The sequence below is a fragment of the Dama dama genome, chromosome 11, assembly GCF_033118175.1.
Source record: "Dama dama isolate Ldn47 chromosome 11, ASM3311817v1, whole genome shotgun sequence".
NCBI classification, from domain to species: domain Eukaryota; kingdom Metazoa; phylum Chordata; class Mammalia; order Artiodactyla; family Cervidae; genus Dama; species Dama dama.
The window spans coordinates 5,789,119-5,810,100 of NC_083691.1; the positions used below are offsets into that span (position 1 = coordinate 5,789,119).

The 20,982-nt window shown below is 49.9% G+C and overlaps 1 protein-coding gene across 3 annotated transcripts in view; it reads right to left on the minus strand.

The window, feature by feature from the left end:
- Positions 1-333: 333 nt before the first annotated feature.
- ABL1 (ABL proto-oncogene 1, non-receptor tyrosine kinase) overlaps positions 334-20,982 on the minus strand; it is a 136,177-nt gene continuing 115,528 nt past the window's right edge. For all 3 annotated transcript variants that reach the window (XM_061154392.1, XM_061154394.1, XM_061154393.1), the window contains 7 exons: positions 15,300-15,384; positions 14,444-14,621; positions 12,433-12,617; positions 9,967-10,119; positions 8,326-8,415; positions 7,849-8,013; positions 334-4,020 (listed from right to left, as the gene is read on the minus strand). In XM_061154392.1, the coding sequence (XP_061010375.1) occupies positions 2,312-4,020; positions 7,849-8,013; positions 8,326-8,415; positions 9,967-10,119; positions 12,433-12,617; positions 14,444-14,621; positions 15,300-15,384 (2,565 nt within the window). In that variant the 3' untranslated portion in view covers positions 334-2,311. The remainder of the gene's footprint in view (positions 4,021-7,848; positions 8,014-8,325; positions 8,416-9,966; positions 10,120-12,432; positions 12,618-14,443; positions 14,622-15,299; positions 15,385-20,982) is intronic.

Here is a 20,982-nt window from a genome sequence, read left to right on the forward strand (position 1 = left end):
AAATGCAATGAGGAAAAAAAAAAGCCCTTGGGGAGGGCCAAACGCTTTCCGGCCAGAGAGGAATCCGGGACGTGAGCTCCTCCCCCCTTTTCAGGGACAGGCGTCACCACTGACGGTGGCCCTCCTTCCCCAGGCCAGACGGCTGCGGCCCGTGTGGGAGCACGGCCCGTTCTCGGGGCTGCCGAAGAGCCAGGGTGCTTGCGGGTGCAGAGGGGCCTGATGCGAGGGCTGGCTGGCCGCTTCGGGAAATCCTAGCTCCCTCCCAGCCCACACGCGCGCCAGGGCTCTGAGGATGACAGGGAAGAATTATGGACCACAGCAATTTGCCCAAGGTCTGGTGTTGTAAACATTTATTTAAAAAATACTACAGAGGAGAGATGTGGATTCAAAAAAACACAGAGTCATATACAGAAAACAAAATATACTGGACCAAAAAAAAAAAAAAGACACCATAGGCATTCCAGAAGGGAGGACAGTGGAAAACTATTTACACGTCATTTATAAAAGAGCGAGTCTACAAAAGAGTGTAATACCAAAGTATAAATGCAAAATATAGTGGCACATCGTGTGAACGGGGAGAGACAAGTACCTCATAGAAACGGGCAGTGGAGGGGACCTGGTGGGCGTTGCTCCGCTTCGTCTGCAAGGCCACTGGCGGTGTTTGGGCACCCTCCCCCTCGGTCTGCGTGGCACAGCAGCCCGGGGGGCAAAGAGGTGAGGTGCTGTGAAAACAGCATAAAACGACCCAGAGGAAACCACCTCTATCAGAGAAATAAAAGACAAACTCAGGTGATTAGTGTAAAAACGGGGCCCGTGTGAGGTCATGGGCACGGGGCGGCCTGGGGAGCAGGTAGGAGGCGGTCTCCTCCTGGTTTCATCGGGGGTTCTCCTGAGCAAGGCCCAGGCAGGTGCCGGCCCACTCTTCAGTAGCTGCTCTAGGTCAAGGTCAAGGGCACGTGGGTTCCTGCCCCCCCAACCTAGTCCTGGGCAGCCCGGGGAGACGACGCTGAGGACTCCTCTCTGAGACACTTCCTGGGGTTTCCTCTGATTCTCTTCATCCCTGATGACTCCCACCGGAATGTTAGGTTTAAGTGTTGCTTGCGGTAATTAAATAAGCTACGTGCCCATCGGGGCTCGGCCCACATTGGACGGGGCTTCGGTGCCCTAATCCTTTCCCTCCTGCGGGAGTGCTGGGCGCCCGATGGTGGCTCCTTCTCTGTGGGGAGGCAGCTGTGCTGAAGGCAGTTTGGAAATGCTTCAAGAACTCTGGAAAGCTGAAGACTGGCTTGTCACCAGGGAAGGAGCCCTGCAAGAATCTATTTTGCCTTAGAGGAGCACGATGGAATGGAAAGAGATCGACTGGGAGTGAAGACCAAGCGCCTTGTCAGGGCCCCTGGGAATTCGGAAGGAAGGTAACTGCGCTCACTGCTGACCTGCCCAGGCCCTGCTCTGGGCCATCCTGGGCCCAGCTGCACCGCCAAGCTTGCCACCCCCTCCAGCCTCTGGGGCCCCCGTGTGCTCCCCCGTGACCCTGCTACCCTCCAGACTCAAGCTTTCTTTCCAGGATGAGCAGTGCACGTCACAGGAGAGTGGGTGATGGGGCCCTGAGGACCTGGAGAGGATGATGAGGAAGCTACCCCCATCGCAGACTCCTCGGCTTCCCCCGGGCCCAGGACCCAGAGGCTGGCTGGTGGCAGCGCCCTGGCCTGTCTCAGCCCCCAGTCAGGAGCCATCCTTCATGAGGAGATGGTGCTGGGGGGGGTGGGCAGGGTGACCCCTGGGCTGCACTTCCCGGGATGTGGCTCTGGACACGTGTCCTCAGCAGGTGGCCCGAGTGAGCCAAGTGTACACTCGCTGCCTGGGGTGAGTGGAGGGGACAGTCCCCAAGCCCTGCTGACTCAACTCCCATTCAGGGTGCTCCTTCCTCAGAACAAAGGGGGGGAAGGCAGAGCCAGTGGAGGTCCTCCAGGAATGAAGATGGAAAGGAAGTACTCATCGACCTTCCCGCCTGGCCCCGAGGGCTGAGTTTTGAAGCCCCACGTGCGGGGAGGAGGCTGCCGTGCCCACTGCAGTCCACAGAGCGGGAACTCCACAGACAGAACTCGGATGAGGCTCCGGGGGCCAGGCGGAGAGGGGAGGCGAGCGCAGGAGGACGGCGGGCAGGACAAAGGCAGTGGCGCCGCGCTCCACGGCAGCCTCCGCTCTGCCTGGCACAGAGCTCTGGGCCAAGCTCCCCATGCGTGGGTCCTGCTGGCCGATCGCCCACCATCTCAGGCACGCACGGGGAGCCCTTGGGCGCTGCCGGCTCCTGCTACCTCTGCACGATGTCACTGATCTCCTTCACGGAACTGAGGAGTTTGCTGAAGTCCTGAGTGGCCGCTGGGCCACCCCCTGCTGTCGCTGGGCAGATCTGCAGCTCCCGGAGGTTGTTCTCCAGTTTGTTGATGGCCTCGCGGAAGGCGAATTTGTTCCTCATTTGCTGGATGGAGTCCACATAGCTCACGCAGAATGTGTAGAGGTTTTTGCCGGCTTCGAGCACGGCGCTGTGGCTGGCCATCTGCTCAGAGTTCTTGGAGATGGCCAGGCACAACGCCTCAGTGCCATCCAGCACCATGCCCTTGGTGATGGCGCCACTGGCGAGCCGCTCAGGAGGCTGCCGGGTTTTCCGAAGAGACACGCGGGTTGATATGAGCGGGATGAAGGCGGTGGAGGATGGCGGGTCCCCTGCCAGGGCAGAGGGTGCTGATGGTAAGGGGGCGGGGGCGGGGCTGGTCGGGGTCCCTGCCGGCTTGGTGGATGCTGGCGGCTTTGGCATGGACGGGAGCGTGGGTTTCTTGGCACCCTCTCCCAGCTGGCCGGGCTTGGTGGTGTCACTGTTCACGGTATCCGCAGCCAGAGCCGCGGGTTTCCCCTTCCCACCGGTGCCTGCCTCCCCGGCCGCTTCCTGGCTCGGGCTCTGTGAGGACTTCCCGGCTTTGCCAGCGGAGGTGGGTGGCGGGGGCGGCGGGGCAGGTTTGAGCTTGGCTAGTTTCCCCTTGTCTCTCCCTGGGGACTCAGAGGTGGGCTTGTGCCTCCTCCCCCGGGGCTCCTCTGTGGTGGCGGCCTTGTTGGGCCCTCCAGAGGCTCCTGGCCCAGCCCGGCTGGTGGAAGGTGCCAGCTCGGTGGGCACCCCTGTGGCACTGGGCCTACCGGCCTCCTCCTTGTGGGGAGGGCTGGAGGGAGGCGCGGCCGCACCCTGCCTCCGGAGGGGTTTCGGCGTTAGGCTGGGCGGGCTGGAGCCCGGGCTGGCCTCAGCCACGTCCTTGAAGACCTCATCGGCAGCCTCCTCAGTCTTCTTCACCAGCCGGGGCGGTGGGGTGACCGTGCCTCTGGTCACCTGGTCAGACCTGTTCTCACTTGCCCGCTTCCGAGGCAGGGCCGGCTTCTCGCTTTTGTGGCCTCCGAAGGTGGACGAGTCGAACTGCCTGCCAGTGGACTGCAGGTCCCGAGGCAGGGTCACCGACCGCCACTCTGTGTCCTTGGCGCCGTGGGGCACGCAGGAGGCCGAGCAGGACCTCAGGAAGCGCTTGCTGGCACCGCCGCCACCCTCCTCTTCACCGGCGGCCAGCCGGCTGCTGGTCAGCGTGCTGGACTTCTTCCACAGGTGGGGCGACCGGAAGCCCGCACCCCCAGACTCCCGGAAGGCCCCGTTGGGGACCCCAGACCCACCACTGGGCTTCGGGGACTTGGCTAACTCCGCTGCATCCGGGGGTGCTGGCGCCAGCGCCCCGTTGCTGATTTCCCGGCCTTCCTCCTCGCTGGCCGCTTTCCGCTCAGGCGGGCCGTCCATCTCCCGGAAGGAGCTGCTGCGTTTGGGAGGGGTTGGGGCGGTTTTCTTCTTCTTCTTGATCAAGGCGCTGAACAGGTTGGTCTTCTTGTCCTTGGGAAGCAGGCGCTCATCCTCATTAAGGCCTCCATCTGGAGGACCCCGCTCTTTTCGAGGGAGCAGTGGAGATACAGCGGGCTCGTGGTCCAGAGGATCTGAAACACACAGGGTAGAGTTGAATGAGTCCAGGCCAGAAGCGACAAGTGGGGAGCCTCGCCTGGGCCGGCTGGCCTGTCCTCACAGAGCGGCCTCGCATCTGGGCTCTGCCAGGCCTGCGTGTGTGGTCAGGCAGCCCGACCCTGGCGAGCAATTTGTCTCTGCTCACCCTCGGCTTCCTCATTGATAAAACGGAGGACAATAGAGCTACCCGGAATGCTGCAGTGAGAATGGAATGGACGTGGGGCATTTATCACAGCTCTTGGCATGAAATTCCTCAGTAGCTATTGTCACTGTATGTTGGTGTTGTTATTATCGGGCAGAGCTAAGGTCTCTCTCCTTGAAGACAGCAGAACAAAAAGCTGGGGCATCTGAGCCCAACCCCCCACACCTGTTAAAGCAGCAGAGGCCCCTGCACACCGCCATCTAGAGGGTACAGGCCACATGAGGCCAAGCACAGGGTCAGGAGCTGACCTCTCTGACCAGGCGGCCACTCCCAGCTCCCAAGAGGCCGGACAGGAGGGAGGGGGCCGCGTACCACAGGGTGCAGTGACAACGGGCTATTATGCTCGGGGAGCTAGAAGGGTGACCTTTTAAAACTTTTAAATGGGCATTCTTTAAATATGAATAACAGCGCCTAAGAAATCTTTCTGGTGTTGTCAAGCTCCCCGCGAGTGAGTGACAGAGCTCTTCCTCTGAGGGCGGCAGCAGTACGGTGGCCGTCAACACCTGGGACACTGAGGGACTGGGCATCTGTCAGAACAGCAGGCGGCACATAGGACTCCCGGATCTGGGGAAGTCGAGGCCCTCCCCAAACCTCAGCCCCGTTGGAGGAAGGCAAAGAGAGTGAATTTCTAATGAATTATGCACAGCTCTGTTTCAGGGGCTGAAGAGCTAATTGACACTCTTGGCGCGCCATGAGATTATATATCAGAATACCTCTCAGATGAATACTGATGGGGGGTAAATGAACATGATGGCTTATCACTGGCCTTTTAATAAGCCGCAAGTTCTCAGAGCGGCCCCTCCTCCCCACCGCTGTTCCACTTCCTGACGTCAGGACTACTAACAGAGGATGGAGGGGCCGGGTTCTAAATAGTTTACATGCTGTCGAAGCAGGGTAAGCAAAACAGTCCAGGGAGTGTGCAAAGAAAGCAGGATAATTTATCTCTGATGTAAACCTTTTAAGTGTATATTTTTGCTATATTTCATAGTAAATATATTTGTGCAGCAGTACATATACAATACCTATGTATAGAAGCTACACAGTCAACTTTTAAAATATGGGTACATGATGAAAGAATAGCAAGGACAGATAAGAAACACTTCCTAAGTGATCAATGCGAAGAAATAGAGGAAAACAATAGAATGGGAAAAACTAGAGATCTCTTCAAGAAAATTAAGAGATACCAAGGGAACATTTCACGCAAAGATGGGCTCAATAAAGGACAGAAATGGTATGGACCTAAAAGAAGTAGAAGATGTTAAGAAGAGGTGGCAAGAATACACAGAAGAACTATACAAAAAAGATCTTAATAACCGAGATGACCACGATGGTGTGATCACTCACCCAGAGCCAGAAATACTAGAGTGAGAAGTTAAGTGGGCCTTAGGAGCATCACTACGAGCAAAGCTAGTGGAGGCGATGGAATTCCAGTTGAGTTATTTCAAATCCTAAAAGATGATGCTGTAAAAGTGCTGCACTCAATATGCCAGCAAATTTGGAAAACTCGGCAGTGGCCACAGGAATGGAAAAGGTCAGTTTTCATTCCAATCCAAAAGAAAGGCAATGTCAAAGAATGTTCAAACTGCTGCACAATTGCACTCATCTTCACGTGCTAGCAAAGTAATGCTCAAAATTCTCCAAGCTAGGCTTCAACAGTACATGTACTGAAAACTTCCAGATGTTCAAGCAGGATTTAGAAAAGGCAGGGGAATCAGAGATCAAATAGCCAAGATCTGCTGGATCATAGAAAAAGCAAGAGAATTCCAGAAAAACATCTACTTCTGCTTCATTGACTACACGAAAGCTTTTGACTGTGTGAATCACAACAAACTGTGAAAAATTCTTAAAGAGCTGGGATATACCAGACCACCTTACTTGCCTCCTGAGAAACCTGTATGCAGGTCAAGAACCAACAGTTAGAACCAGACATGCAACAATGAGCTGGGTCCAAATTGGGAAAGGAGTACATCAAGGCTGTATATTGCCACCCTGCTTATTTAACTTATATGCAGATTACATCATGCAAAATGCTGGGCTGGATAAAGCACAAGCTGGAATCAAGATTGCTGGGAGAAATATCGGTAACCTCAGATACAGCACCTTTATGGCAGAAAACGAAGAGGAGCTAAAGAGCCTCTTGATGAAAGTGAAAGAGGAGAGTGAAAAAGCTGGCTTAAAACTCAATATTCAAAAAACGAAGATCATGGCATCCGGTCCCATCACTTCATGGCAAATAGATGAGGAAACAATGGAAAGAATGAGAGACTATTTTCTTAGGCTCCAAAATCACTGAAGATGGTGACTGCAGCCGTGAAATTAAAAGATGCTTGCTCCTCGGAAGAAAAGCTATGACAAACCTAAACAGCGTATTAAATAGCACAGATATTACCTTGCCAACAAAGGTCCATATAGTCAAAGCTATGGTTTTTCCAGTCGTCATGTATGGATGTGAGCGTTGGATCATAGAGGCGGCTGAATGTTGAAGAATTGATGCTTCTGAGCTGTGGTGCTGGGGAAGACTCTTGAGAGTCTCTTGGATAACAAGACCAAACCAGTCCATCCTAAAGGAAACCAAGCCTGAATATTCACTGGAAGGACTGATGCTGAAGCGCCAATACTTTGGCCACCTGATGCCAAGAACCGACTCATTAGAAGACTCTGATGCTGGGCAAAATTGAAGGCAGCAGGAGAAGGGGATGATAGAGGATGAGATGGTTGGATGGCATCACTGATTCAATGGACATGAGTTTGAGCAAGTTCCAGGAAACAGTGAACAACAGGGAAGCCTGGCGTGCTGCAGTCCACAGGGCCGCAAAGAGTCGGACATGACTGAGTGACTGAACAACAACATGATGGAAAAGATTGGAATCACGGGGTCTTGGAGATTCTGGGGTTTGTCCTGTCCCTTCCCATTCACCCAGAGTGTGTGGCCCGTCAGAGCAATCCCCTAGAAGCAGCTAAAAACCCAGACACCTGGCCTATTGCAGACATCTCCACTCAGTTGGTCTGCTCTGGAATCCAGACTTCTGTATTTTTTTTTTTTTTTTGGCTGGGGGCAACTGCAAAACCAGAGCAGCCTTGCTCAGAGAAGAGCCTGGCACACAGGAAGCACTGGATCCATGTTTGCTCATGTTAACCCCTCCTGCAGTGCTCCCACTGTCCTCGCTAGTCAAGGGGACAGCCCCAGAGTCTCTTCTCAGGGACCATGAGAGGACCCCAGCCCTGCCACGGGGGTCTCGTGGCTTCGTCAGCACCAGTGAGCTTTTCATATCAGTGCTTTTACAACGAGCTGCTCTTTGTTTGGTTTAGTGTTTATTACTGCGCTATCTGTCCACAATGCAGAACAACCACAAACAGTGTAAATGATACACGAAAAGGTGGGTTTGTTCCTGGTAGGTTTCATGAACACCTCTGCCTATCTGACTAGACTGAGTACCGAAGCAATGGCTCCTAACTGATGGGGGCGGGGTGGGCAGAGAGTGCAGAGAAAAGGAGAACTTTCCTCCCTTCGCAGCTGGCCCACTCATGAGGGATGTGCCTGCCTGCCAGTGCAGGGTCGCCTCCCCGGGGCCCCTGAGGCGGGTGGGGGGTGGGCACATACCGGTCTCTCCTGGGCCCTTGGAGTGGGGTGTCTCGGGCATGTCGGGGGTGTCTTTGGGCTCAGCAGCTCTCCTGGAGGTTCTCGTCTTGGTGGGCAGTTCTGGGGCCTGCAGCAGGGTACCTGCAACCCCTCGCATGCCTTTCTTCCCCAACTCCTTTTCCACCTCTAAGAAACACCAAAAAAATTAAGAACAAAACCGGCAGTCATCAGCAGTGGTATGTTGAGTAGTCATCTATGTACGGTTACAGAAAAGGGACACACACTCTGAAGAAACAGTACTCAGCAGTTTTCAGAACCCTGGCTGCAAGAGATGGAGAGCCACCCTCAGCGCCCCTGCTCCACTTTCTGCTCAGGCGAGATGCTGGCCCACGCGCTCTAGCAGGAAGTGGACTGAGGACTGGGCCGGGCCCCACACGGCTGTCCCTCCCAGGGCGACCCTGCTCCCCACCACGGGCACCCCAAGGAAGGGCACTTTACCGTCTGATATGCTGGACTCCTGGAACATCGTTTCAAAGGCTTGGTGGATCTCAGCAAAGGAGGGCCGGTCGGAGGGATTCCACTGCCAACCTGAGGATGAGACCCAAGTCAGACTGCCCACGAGGCCTTGCTAACACGGGGGGACGAGACAGTCTCAGTGGAGAGTCTGGAAATTAAGCATTCCAATCCTGCTTAAGCATCTTTTGCTGTGACAAGTTAAAGTGATGAATGTCACTGTGTCCTATTACAGACATCGAGAATTTGAGAAGATTTTGGATACTGGCAGGAATACGGAGTCTAAAATCCCAGAGACAGGCTGACAGCAACAACTACATTTACAAATAGGATTTTACCAGCCTGCCTCCAGCAAATGTACAAAGTTACTAAACCCAGTAGCTTGCTTCCTACCTTACCCTTACTTCATGGATATCAAAGCCCAAATTCCTCATCAGGAAAGATGTACTAATTAAAACAAGATTAAAATGAGGATTAAGGGATGACTAAGCCCTGTTAGGTGAAGACGTAGAGTCCCTCTTGGAAACTTCTGTTGAGACTATCAATTCATATAACCTTTTTGAGAAAAAGATAAAACCTATCAAAATTTAAAATGCACATAGCTTCCTGAACCAACAGTTCAGCTTCTAGAAGTACTAGCAAAGTGCATAGAGGTCTACATATGAGGGTGCTGGTTCCTGCCTTGTTTATAATGACAAAAAAAAAAAAAACCCAATGTGTAAAACAACCAAATGTTCATCAAAAGAGGACTGGATGAATGAATAAATCATGCAGTAGATCCCAGACAGCTACATAAAGATATGAGACAGGAAAGTGGGGGGAAGAGAGTGAACTTGTTCTGAATCACAGACATGGAAAGACAGGCCTGTTCCACTGGTAAGTACAAAAAAAAAGTTGAGGTGATAAATTTTTTTTTTGAGGTGATAAATTTTTATACATTTTATATATGCACACACATATTACATACATACACACACCCACACAACCTATAACACATACATAACATACATATATACACACCTGTAACATACATACACCACATATACACACACACACACACATACACGTGTGTGTATGTATGTGTGTGTGTAAATTACTGAAATTTCAGGGTCCATAATTACATGGGCTTCCCTGGCGGCTTAAAGGTAGTGAATCCTCCTGCCAATGCAGGAGATGCAAATTGGATCCCTGGGTTGGAAAGATCCTGGAGAAGGAAATGGCAACCCACTCCGGTATTCTTGCCTGGGCAATCCAATGGACAGAGGAACCTGGCAGGCTACAGTTCACAGGGTTGCAAACCCTGGGTTTCTTATTAATAAATGCAAATTTCTGGTATAGTAGGCAAATATTCTGAGTGCCTTTTATCCACCCAGGTTTTGTATCCATTGGTCTCATTTTTCGTGAAAAACAAAAAACCCTCACACATAAAATACTATGTATGAATAAAGGTGCATAGAAACATGCAAACAAGTTAAGAAAGAAAAGTACCAAACTGTTACAGTGGTCGCTTCTGAAGAAGGGGAAGGAAGAGAGGAAATGGGGCACTCTTAACCTCTCACTTTATACATACGGCCTGCACTGAGTTGCCTACAGAGCCCACATCAGAACAAGCAGGGGAAGGCTCACATGCTCGCATGAGTTCGTAGACCTTCTCTGGGCAGCCTTCCGGGCGCTCCATGCGGTAGTCTTTCTCCAGCAGCTCATACACCTGGGACAGGTCAATTCCTGGGTAAGGTGACATGCCATAGGTAGCAATTTCCCAAAGCAATACTCCAAATGCTAAAAGAAAAAAGAAAGAGCAAGACTGTTCAAGATGCGTTTAAGATTTGACTATACCACATTTAAAACTGGCTAACTGCGCAGCAGACTTCAGAAGTTACACCGTCAGAAGCAGCCCAGACACTTTTGACATTTTATGAGGCTCTTAATTACCAACAGCCCTGGACAGAACAGGACAGAATGAGGCTTTCCAGTCACTCCCTCCCACGGACTAACACACACTGTAGGAGAGAAGGGGCCTGGGATGACCAGCCCCTCCAGGGTCTTTAAGGGAGCATGGCTATCTTATTGGAAGACGTGGTGGAAGGCACCTAGGACTGGAATTGAAGAGGCCATTTCTACTTGTGGCTCTGTGACCAACTAGCTGCCTGCCTCCAACAGGCACCTCTCCCTGCTGGGTATGTGAAGTTATCTCTAAGGTCCCTTCCAACTCCAAAAACTCCATTAAAATCTTACGAAATCACTGAAATGCCAGGTCCCACTAAGGAACCAGAATTCCTTGGAGAAGTGGGTGGTTCAGGTCTGGGGCAGAGAATGAACCTGGAGTATTTTATTCATTTCAGAGAGCACAGATGCTATAGAAGACTATAGGGTTTTGTCAGAAAGAACCAGGAATACTTTGAAGTCTCCACGGGCCAAAGTTGAGACAATCTGAATATCAATTTTAAAAAACAACTGCAGTGGATTAATCCATAATATACTCTAATATAATTAAATCCCAGAGCTTGTAATAATACTACAAAAGAAAAACAAAACCTAATTGGTCACCACTGGAGGGTATTAAGAAATCAATCTGTTATCATGGAAAGTGGTAAATTATGGCAAGAAAGTGTATATTTATCTTGTCTTTCCTGTATAAACTGTACCCCCTACTGTAATCAGATGGTAGGAGAGAGGAAGTTTCTTCTTATAGAAGTATGGAGCTCATAAATGAATAAGGAATGACAGAACTAGAAAACTGTCATTTGGCAACCCCCTCATAAATCAGTGGCTCTAGACAGGGAAAATCAAGAATTATGGGGCTAATGATCAAAGGTACCCTCCTTCCTATGAAGTACTCTTACCAAAACAAAACAAATCAAACCCGAATGTGATCAAGGGGTCTAGGTTCAAATACCCATATTCTGGGAATGTGAAGACTGAGGAACATGAGAAACAGTGAGCAGAATCCAGAATGTGAGAAACTTTAAAGGACAAATGGCAGGATCTCTTCCACAAATAACCAGCGAGAGACACAGAGAGATAAGAAGGGAGTTTACAGATTAGAGGAGATCTTAAGGACATCGTCAACTAATTGCACTGGGAGATTTGTATTTTCACTCCATTTCAACCAGATTCAAAAAAAAAAAAGCGTGACTTTTATGATTAATTGGAGCTTTGAACATTGATATTTGCTAATATTTAGAAACCAGTTCCTCAGTGGCTCATCGGGTAAAGAATCTGCCTCTAATTCAGGAGACACAGCAGACACAGGTTCGATCCTCCGGTCGGGAAGATGCCCTGGAGAAGGAAATGGCAACCCACTCCAGTATTCTGGCCTGAAACATCCCATGGACAGAGGAACCTGGTGGGCTACAGTCCAAGGGGTCACAAAGAGTCAGACACAACTGAGCAACTAAGCACGCAAAATTCAGAAACTAAACTCAACTTGCGGTTCTACAAATACAAAAGTCGTCTTTAAGAGACATATGAATATTCATGGACAAAATATTATGCTGTCTGGAATTTGCTTTGAAATCACAAGGGTCGGGGCTGGGCGGGGGTGTAGGGTGAGAGGGTACCACCAGGTGAAGACAGCAAAGCTGGGGGTGGCGAGTGCCTGGAGTCATGGTAACTCTGCCTCCTTGACTGCCTGCTGACAATCTGCATAACAAAAAGTCTTTTAAAAAAAGTAAAAATGCTGTCATACAAGGCTTCAGAGAAGAACATTCTACTTGAATCCCAAACCAGACTCTGCAGCATTCTCTCCGCAGAGGCAGACCCTGGGTGCCTGCAGGGTGGCCTGGCTGCCCTGCACGTCCAGGCAATCTAAGAGTGAAGAAGACAAAGGTGTTAAGTGGGGGGAAAGTTCATCTGAATTATTTTGGAAGAGGAAAAAAAAAAAACCTCACTTTTACCTCGTTTTGGAGAGAAAACATGGGAGAAGAGATTTTTAAAATGAAAAAGAAGCAAAAGAAACAAAAAGAGAATGAAGTAATGAGAAAGAAATGAAAGAGCAAGGAAAAAGGAACTGAAAAGGCAAGGAGAGAAGGCACGGTGGGGACACAGCCCCGCCCTAGACGGGTGAGGTCAGAACCGGAGTGGCGGCCTTACCCCAGATGTCCGACTTGATGGAGAACTTGTTGTAGGCCAGGCTCTCGGGCGCCGTCCACTTGATGGGGAACTTGGCCCCGGCGTGGGCTGTGTAGGTGTCTCCTGTCATCAGCCTGCTCAGGCCAAAGTCAGCCACCTTCACCAAGTGGTTTTCCCCGACCAGGCAGTTCCGGGCAGCAAGATCTCTGGGAAAGGAAACGGTTTATCTGTGAGTTCCTGGCTGGCTGTCAGCTTTACAAATCCTCCACCATTGTTTATAAAGGTGCAACACTCACAATGGGAAAATGGAGATCCTAAATAAAAAAAAATGTTTGTAAACAGTAACCACCAAGCTCTACCTTTCAGAGGGTGGCGGGGGAACAGGCTCCCTGGCCCCACGACCTGGAGTGAGTGAATCACCCTAGGACTTGGTTCTCTCACCCGTAAAATGAAGATGATGATAATGGTGCTTGCTTCTCAGGATGGTTGTGAGTGGTGATAAATTAACAGTAAAGCACTGACTGAAATCTGGGGGATAGTGTCCTTAAGAGTCTGTTCAGCTACTACTGCCCTGTGCCAGGCACGGGGAGCGGACATCCAGGCCAGGCCTTGGTCTCCAGAAATTTACATCAGAGTGAGTCTCTACTTGTCCTATTTAGACTCAACAGGATAAAATAAAGCTCATGACATTCTTTATCCAAATTGTATTTCCCACTTTCCTATTTCTTCCCGATGCGCATCCAACCAAATGTATCTTATGGATTCTCTCCTGTATAATCGGCTTCCTTTCACCTCCTGATTCTCCCACGGAGGCAGGAGCCTAATCTCTGGTTCACGGACGTTAACCATGAAATCACAAGGCAACCTGGAATGCAGGATGAGAAGAGGCACCCGCTGAAGGCGATGGCTGCGTGAGATAGCCTGATCACCAGCAATGAGAAAGAAAGGAAATTCAGGAGGGTTGTGCCTAATAGGATTTCGGTAAAGCATTTTAAGTTTGCATGAATGAAGAGAGAATGAACTGAGCCATGCAAGGCAAACCAGAAGTCAAGAAATTTCAATTTGCAGCCTCAGAGGGTTCACTTTCCTGAGTGACAGGAGCCTCTGAAGCAGACTCTCACAGAGCAGAGAAAAATCTGTCATACAAGGCACCGCCAGCAGTTCACACACGCTCCTCTTACTCCTCACTATGAAGTCCCGTGTACAGGTTTCATACTTCAGTTAATTGGGAAGGAAAGGTCACCACGGTGGCTGGAGAACATCTTGTATAGAAGACTCCGGCAAAGCCCATCAGGCCCTGTCCTGCACAGGCCGTCACTCTGCTAGGAAGCCATTTCCACCAGCCAAGAATGTGGAGACCAAGATAATTGTGGCATGCTTGAAGGTCAGAACACTTCAGGCTTTGAAGCAGCCAAGATGCTTAATTTAGAACTACAAATACTCAATCCTGACAATGGTGGAAACATTCCTGAACCAGATGACAGCAAGTTAAGTGGAGAATGAAATGATAATTATGAGAAGGGAGGGGAAAACACATACACACACAACACGGGAATAAAACCCACATAGGGCCATTTCTGAGAGCTTGTGGAAAAGAAACGCCCCAGTGGCTACTGGGAAGAGGTCATGACACGACTGATGAACCCCAGTCCTAGAGGAGTAACAGGTGCCCTATGTCACAGGGAGCCTTGCCAATGAAAAGGGGTGCCTTCTAATGAACTTCATTCAGTATTCCCCTTAGTCCAAAATGATTCTGCAGTGAAATACTTCTCAGCCTGAGGATAACTGCTCTATGGGTCCAAGGGCCAGGCCGGGCTGAGTGAAGTCCTGGACGCATGCCCGAAGCTGGCAATGTCAGGAACCTGGTGTTTGCCTTTGCTCCAAGGTCCAAGGAGCTGCCAGCATTAAACAAGTCAGATGCCAAGCCAGAAGACCCTGCAGGTTGGGGTTGTTTAGGTGAAAGGATGCCCGGGTCCCGTGGCTGCCCTGCGACTCTGCTGGTGCAGGGAGGGTGGCCTCGCGGGGCTCCTACCTGTGGATGAAGTTTTTCTTCTCCAGGTACTCCATGGCGGACGAGATCTGAGTGGCCATGTACAGCAGCACCACGGCGTTCACCTCCTGCCGGTTACAGTCCCTCAGGTAGTCCAGCAGGTTCCCATAGGTCATGAACTCGGTGATTATGTAGAACGGGGGCTCCCGGGTGCAGACCCCTGCCAACGAGACCAAGGCTTCAGCGTGCCGCTCCGCTCCCAACAGAACACACACCAGAAAAGATGAGCCCTGAAGAATGAAGCTTCTGAGACGGATTCTCACTCTGCCCCTATGTCCTGGGCCCACGTTCTGCAATGAATTCATGCACTCGTGGGTTGAGATTATGTTCCCACGGGAGGGACGTGGCCCCTCTTTTTTCTTCCTATCAAGCCCATGAGCTTCAACAGGAAAGAGGCTGCCACTGAGTTCAAAAGCAGAGGCCGGGCCACATCAAACACACTAACTCATCACCGTTAGGTTAGCATACGCCCCTGATGGATATTTCCATGTACAGAATCGCCTCAGGAAGGAACTTCTGAAATTCTTAGGTTTCAAGATGTTGATTTGAGATTTGTGCTTGACTGCTTTTGGGTATCAAGTTAAAAGTTATAACATTCTCTCTCACTTCCGTGGGCCCATAGACACACACACCCCCCCATCTCTCACTTGTGGAGGTGCATGGACACACACACATACCCACACCCATTCCACACAGGCCTCTTTGTACCAAGGGCTGATGCAGGTGGGGAACAGACGTACAGACCAGAAACCTTAAGGCAGTGAGCCATTCACCTCTGTTCCAACAGCGCCTGTATCACCCGGAGAGTTTAATTCAAAGCTCAGAGCTCCTCACTCACCGAGCAACTGTACTAAATTGGGGTGCTTGATCTCTTTCATTACTGCAGCCTCTTTCAAGAACTCCTCCACCTCCATGGTATCCTCCTGCAGGAAAGAAAGAAGTGATGACATTATCTCAGCAAGGAAAGTGTTCAAGGGGGGAAGTACGACTTGAATGGTTAACACAAGCTGGAGCTTCGATGAGCAATGATCCTGGTCCACTGGTTTCAACCACAACATCCTTCTGGACAGGTTCCAAGGTGGCTGGTCATCAGCCCAACGGCACAAAGAATTTTCCACTATGGTGCGGAGCTTTTGAATTCTCACCCTGAGCACAACAGCAAACGGCTGGGTATGCTGTTGACTTGCTCTGATGGCTCTATGCAGACTTCTTGTTTCCATCACCTAGTGAAGTTTACGGGGAGGGAGGGAGATGTGTAAAGGCAAACACCACAAGCATGGTACCACTTCCCTAAGGAATGACTGGTTTCCAAGGACCATAACATTAAAAAAAAAAAAAAAAACACTTGAAGAATCCGATAGGTACTTGATTCAAGAGAAGAGACCTTGATGACAGAAAAAGATGTATAGCACCACCAAAGAACAGTGCCTCAAGATGTGGCAGAAAGAGAGGACGCTGAGTTCCTTAAGAATGTGGTCTCATGTGGCCCTTAATGAGGCAATCGCCACTACCTGTCAGGTCAATTTACTCAGATCCTAAAACAAGCCTGACTAGCAGCTCCCCTAGCAACGGGTTCATAAATGTGATCACCAGTCCATACCACATTTTAGCTAGTTCACAGTATTTAAATGCCAAGGGGAGACAAAGATATTAGCACAAGCCCAGAGCAAATGTGACAATATTTCTACATTTCCTCACCTATCAGGGTGGAGTGCTGTGGTGCTGGGTCTTGGAGTTGGCCTTGTTATCAAGATCGTGGGGGTGGGCTTATGTTGGGGAGACCTCTTTTTGGAACACCAAAGGAAGAAGCCAGTGGAAGATGTGACGTAGTCTGTTGCTATAAAGGCCAATGAGGGAAGTGAGACCCTAACCTCCCAGGTTTCAACATGGAGTCTGAGTCTGTCTGAAGAGCAAGACTACAGGGGAGACGGGGAGAGCACGTCTTGAAAACTAGATTCCCCAAGAAGAAAGCTTTATCGACTACTTTAAAAGTGGCGCTTTCTTTACACTGTACCTGCTGCCCCTCTGGGAAACAAAAAGCTAAAGTGTCCGACTCCCCATGGCTGCCGGTTGCCACCCTGGCACCTGGGGCTCACTCCAGAGGACAGGCCACCCTCTACTGAGCGCTGTCCTGCTCTGGTCAGTTGTGTTTACCAGCGAAGCAGGACCACTGAGGATGTGTGTCAGCTCCTGAATCACTCAGCTCAGGCCTTGGTGGGACTGAAACGTAGACACAATTTACTGCCCTTTAGAAATGGTGAGGGCTTCCCTGGTAGCTTGGTGGTAAAGAACCCACCTAGCAGCAGCTCAGTATCAGAAAAAAAAAAACAACCCAATCAAAACACTGGCAGAAGACCTGAACAAACACTTCTCTAAAGAAGACATGCAGATGATTAATAAATATGAAAAGATGCTCAACACTGCTTATTATTAGAGAAATGCAAATCAAAATACAATGAGCTATCACCTCATTGTATGAGATGATGGCCATCATCAAAAAACCTACAAACAACAAATGCTGGTGAGGGTGTGGGGAAAAGGGAACCTCCTTGCACTATTGGTGGGAATGTAAATTAATAACAGCCACTATGGAGAACAGTATGGAGATTCCTTAAAAAACTAGGAACAAAACTACCGTATGAGCCAGCAATCCCATTACTGGGCATATACCCTGTGAAAACTATTTTAAAAGACACATGTACCCCAATGTTCACTGCAGCACTATTTACAACAGCCAGGACATGGACTCAACCTAGATGTCCTTCGACAGATGAACGGATAAAGAAGTTGTGGTGCATTTTTACAAGGGAATAATACACACCCATAAAAACGAACAAATTTGAGTCAGTTCTAGTGAGGTGGATGAAACTAGAGCCTGTTACATATAGTGAAGTAAATCAGAAATAGAAAAACTAATATCATATATTAACTCATACATATGGAATCTAGAAAAATGGTACTGATGAACCTATTTGTAGGGCAGTAATAAAGACATGTAGACAACAGATTTGTGGACACAGTGGGGAAAGGAGAGGATGGGACAAATTGAGAGAGAAACATATACATTACCATATGTAAAATAGTCAGTGGGAATTTGCTGTATGGTGCAGGGAGTTCAGCTGGTGCTTTGTGATAACCTAGAGGGGTGGGATGTGGTGGGAAGTGGGAGGCAGGTTCAAGAGGAAGGAAACACATGTATACTTATGGCAGATTCATGTTGCTGTACGGCAGAAACCAATACAACACTGTAAAGCAATTATCCTCCAATTAAAATTAGATAAATTTAAAAAATAGAAAAGAATCTACCAAACAATGCAAGAGACCAGAGTTCCATCCTTGGTCTGGGAAGATTCCACATGCCCTGCAGAGCAACTAAGCCCACGTGCCACAACTAATTCCTAGTTTTTAAAGAAATCTCCGTACTGTTCTCCATAGTGATTATCAATTTACATTCCCACCAACAGAGCAAGAAAGTTCTCTTTGCTCCACACTCTCTCCAGTGTTTACTGTTTGCAGATTTTTTTTAAGCAACTCCTGAGCCCACGTGCTGCGACTACTGAAACCTGCATGCTCTAGAGTTCCTGCTCTGCAAAAAGAGAAGCCCAGGGACCGCAATTAGAGCTAGTGGACCCCACTCACTGCAGCTAGGGAAAAGCCGCGCAGCAACAAAGACCCAGCAAAGCCAAAAAGAAAGAAATAAAATTGCTTTAAAAAAAAAAAAAAGGTGAGCCATTCTAAGGTCACTTAAACATCCTGGGTGGTCTCTGTGTCAAGCTGCATGGGTGGGAGAAGAATACACCCCTGCCACCACTCCCCTGGCTGTTTAATTCTTCAAGTCCTCTCTACTCCTGAGCACACTGAGCAGACCGCGCTGTCTCTGGCACGGCGGGCTCTGATCTACCAGGGTGAAAGTGAAAGTCACTCAGTCATGTCCGACTCTATGCGACCCCATGGACTACACAGTCTGTGGAATTCTGCAGGTCAGCATACTGGAGTGGGTGGCCTTTCCCTTCTCCAGGGGATCTTCCCAACCCAGGGATGGAACCCAGGTCTCCAGCACTGCAGGATCACGCTGCCTCTGGCGCGGCGGGCTCTGACCTACCAGGGTGACACACTACTATCGATGACTGGAGGGCAAGCGCCTGCGGGAACCACAGGACCCAACGCCACTCACAGGAAGGACTGTGAGACTCGTGCTCAGCCAGCAATGTGTTCAAAAGCAGCCCTCGAATGAAGGCTTGTGGGCGTAGAGGCCCCCATTAACGAACCATGCAGAGTGAGATCATTTCCGAAGTAACACTGCTCTTATAGCTACTGACTCTTCTACAAGAACCACGTTCCAGGTCTTGAGGGGTGTGGATGTGCAAAGGAACACCGCGGCTTTCGAAGGCCCCCTTCTCCTCTGTTTCCATGCACTCACTCACTCACACACACGCACACACGGCATGTGGACAGTGTAAATAACTCCTTGTTTTCTGTTTTTCGGGACAATCTTGTGTGAGCTTGTCTCCCCCTGCTGGAAGCAGGCCTGGTTCAATTTTTAACTTAAACTACTAACGGCATCCTCCATTGGTAGCTGTGTTAAACTGGAAAGATCCCTGATGCTACCCTGTTAGAGTCCTTTCATTTTAAAAATCTCCATCACCTTTTAGAAGAGGATTCTTCCATTTACACAGTAAAATAAAAGGAATTCTGAATGATTAGGGTCAAGGCCACACTGTGAGTAAAGGCTGTGAATTTCAGTCCTGTCTCTCAAGGAGGGAGATAGATCCCCTGACCTCTCTTCACGAGGCCTGACTGGATGCGGATGAAAGCTGTGGCTGGCCCAGTGGTTAAGAGGATGCTGGTGAGTTACCCCTACCGAACTCTGCTGCTGTGTCACCACGGCAAGTCACCCACATGACAGGTAACAGTATCGCTGGACTTGTTCTCTCGCCTACCGAATGGAGAGTGGCTAGGACACAGAGAGCACAGAGGGCACCACCCAGAACACGGTCATCACCACTCCACGGCACTCACTTTCACTATTATCAAGACAGTTGATCTCTATTCCTGAGAAGCAGGCTAAACATATTGCTTGTATGGAAGACAGGCTGGTTCTTTACTTAACACTGGTTTTTGGGTCTTTTTCACATTCTCTCAGACTCAACACAGGTAGCTTCATCCTTTTTGCTTACTGGCCTCGTCACCAAGAGTAGGAATTCTATGGCACAGGACAGAACACCATTTTTAAGCCCAACCCAGCTCTCAGTCCTCTCCAGACCTCCCTCTTGGCAGAGCTGGGCTCATGTCTAAGGTAGATCAGCTTCCACGTTCTGTGTTTACCCAATGTCAGAGGAGCACGCTTACAAGCACACTAAAGTGCTACCCTGCACCATCAGCTTGACCAGGATCAACACGCAGGAGAGACGGGGGAGGTTCTGAGCTAGAGTAGGAAGGCAGCTGGTTCACAAATCAGGTGGGAGGCTTAAAGCTCATGTGAAAAGTCCATAAGGGACGATCTCAGAGAGGAACCCCAGCCTCTGGTCCCCAATACTGTAGCCGTGTTGAGTTCCATGGCCAGAGGGAAGCCACGCGACAGGGCAGCAGCCCCTCTCCCCAGCACATGGCTCCTCACGAAGCCAGAGCAACCACGTAGACTGGCTGGGGTTCCTGGTGTCCTGGGGCCTTCCCTTCTCTGCTCGTGATTGGAGCTTTCCAGCAAGACCAACTTCCTGGGGGTGGGGGGTGGCGAGAAACAAACGTAAACCCAAACCAAACACAGACTGTGTTGGTGCGGGTGGGGAAACGGGCACTTCTCCACATGGGTGCTGGAGGGCACACTGGTGGGCACACATGGATCCAGCAGCTTCTGCTCTGAGGAGCTGACCGGCCAGCTCAGGCTCCCGCAGGTGCAAACATAGACAGTCACCGTGCACTGCGTGCAACAGCAAAGAAGCGGGGAGAAGACGCATGTCCACGGAAGGCTGCTAAGATACTAGAATCTCCACCAGAAACAAGGCCACCTGCCAAGTACTGTCAAGGACGAACTGCCGAGAGATAGTAACAGAAGGTACAGAGCAGTGTCTACAGCAGGCTGTCATGTGGTTAAAGAGATAACACACGTGTGGACTACTTCCGGAAGGACATGAAAATCAAGGATGGAGGAAACTATGTATATATATTACCTACTGGGAAAATAGGTAAAGAACTGAGTACGGTGCTAAGTTTCAACTTTTTTCAACAGTGTTATTTTCCCCTCTTTTAATAGTAAATTTGTCAGCTAGCTTATGAGTCAATATTAACACAATTAGATCAATGGCAGACTTATCCAAATTCTATTGCTTACACAGCTGTTCTATACAAAGATGACTGATATACAAACAAACTTTTACTAGACAGCTCAAGACTGAAGACTGTCAAATTTCAAACTAAGTGCTCTCCAGGAGGCCTTCGCTGTAATCCCAGTTTCCCACCATAGGGGTCACCCTAATGTCCCCGTGTTTTCTCTCCTGGTCTTCCTTTGGCCCTGAAGGGAAGAG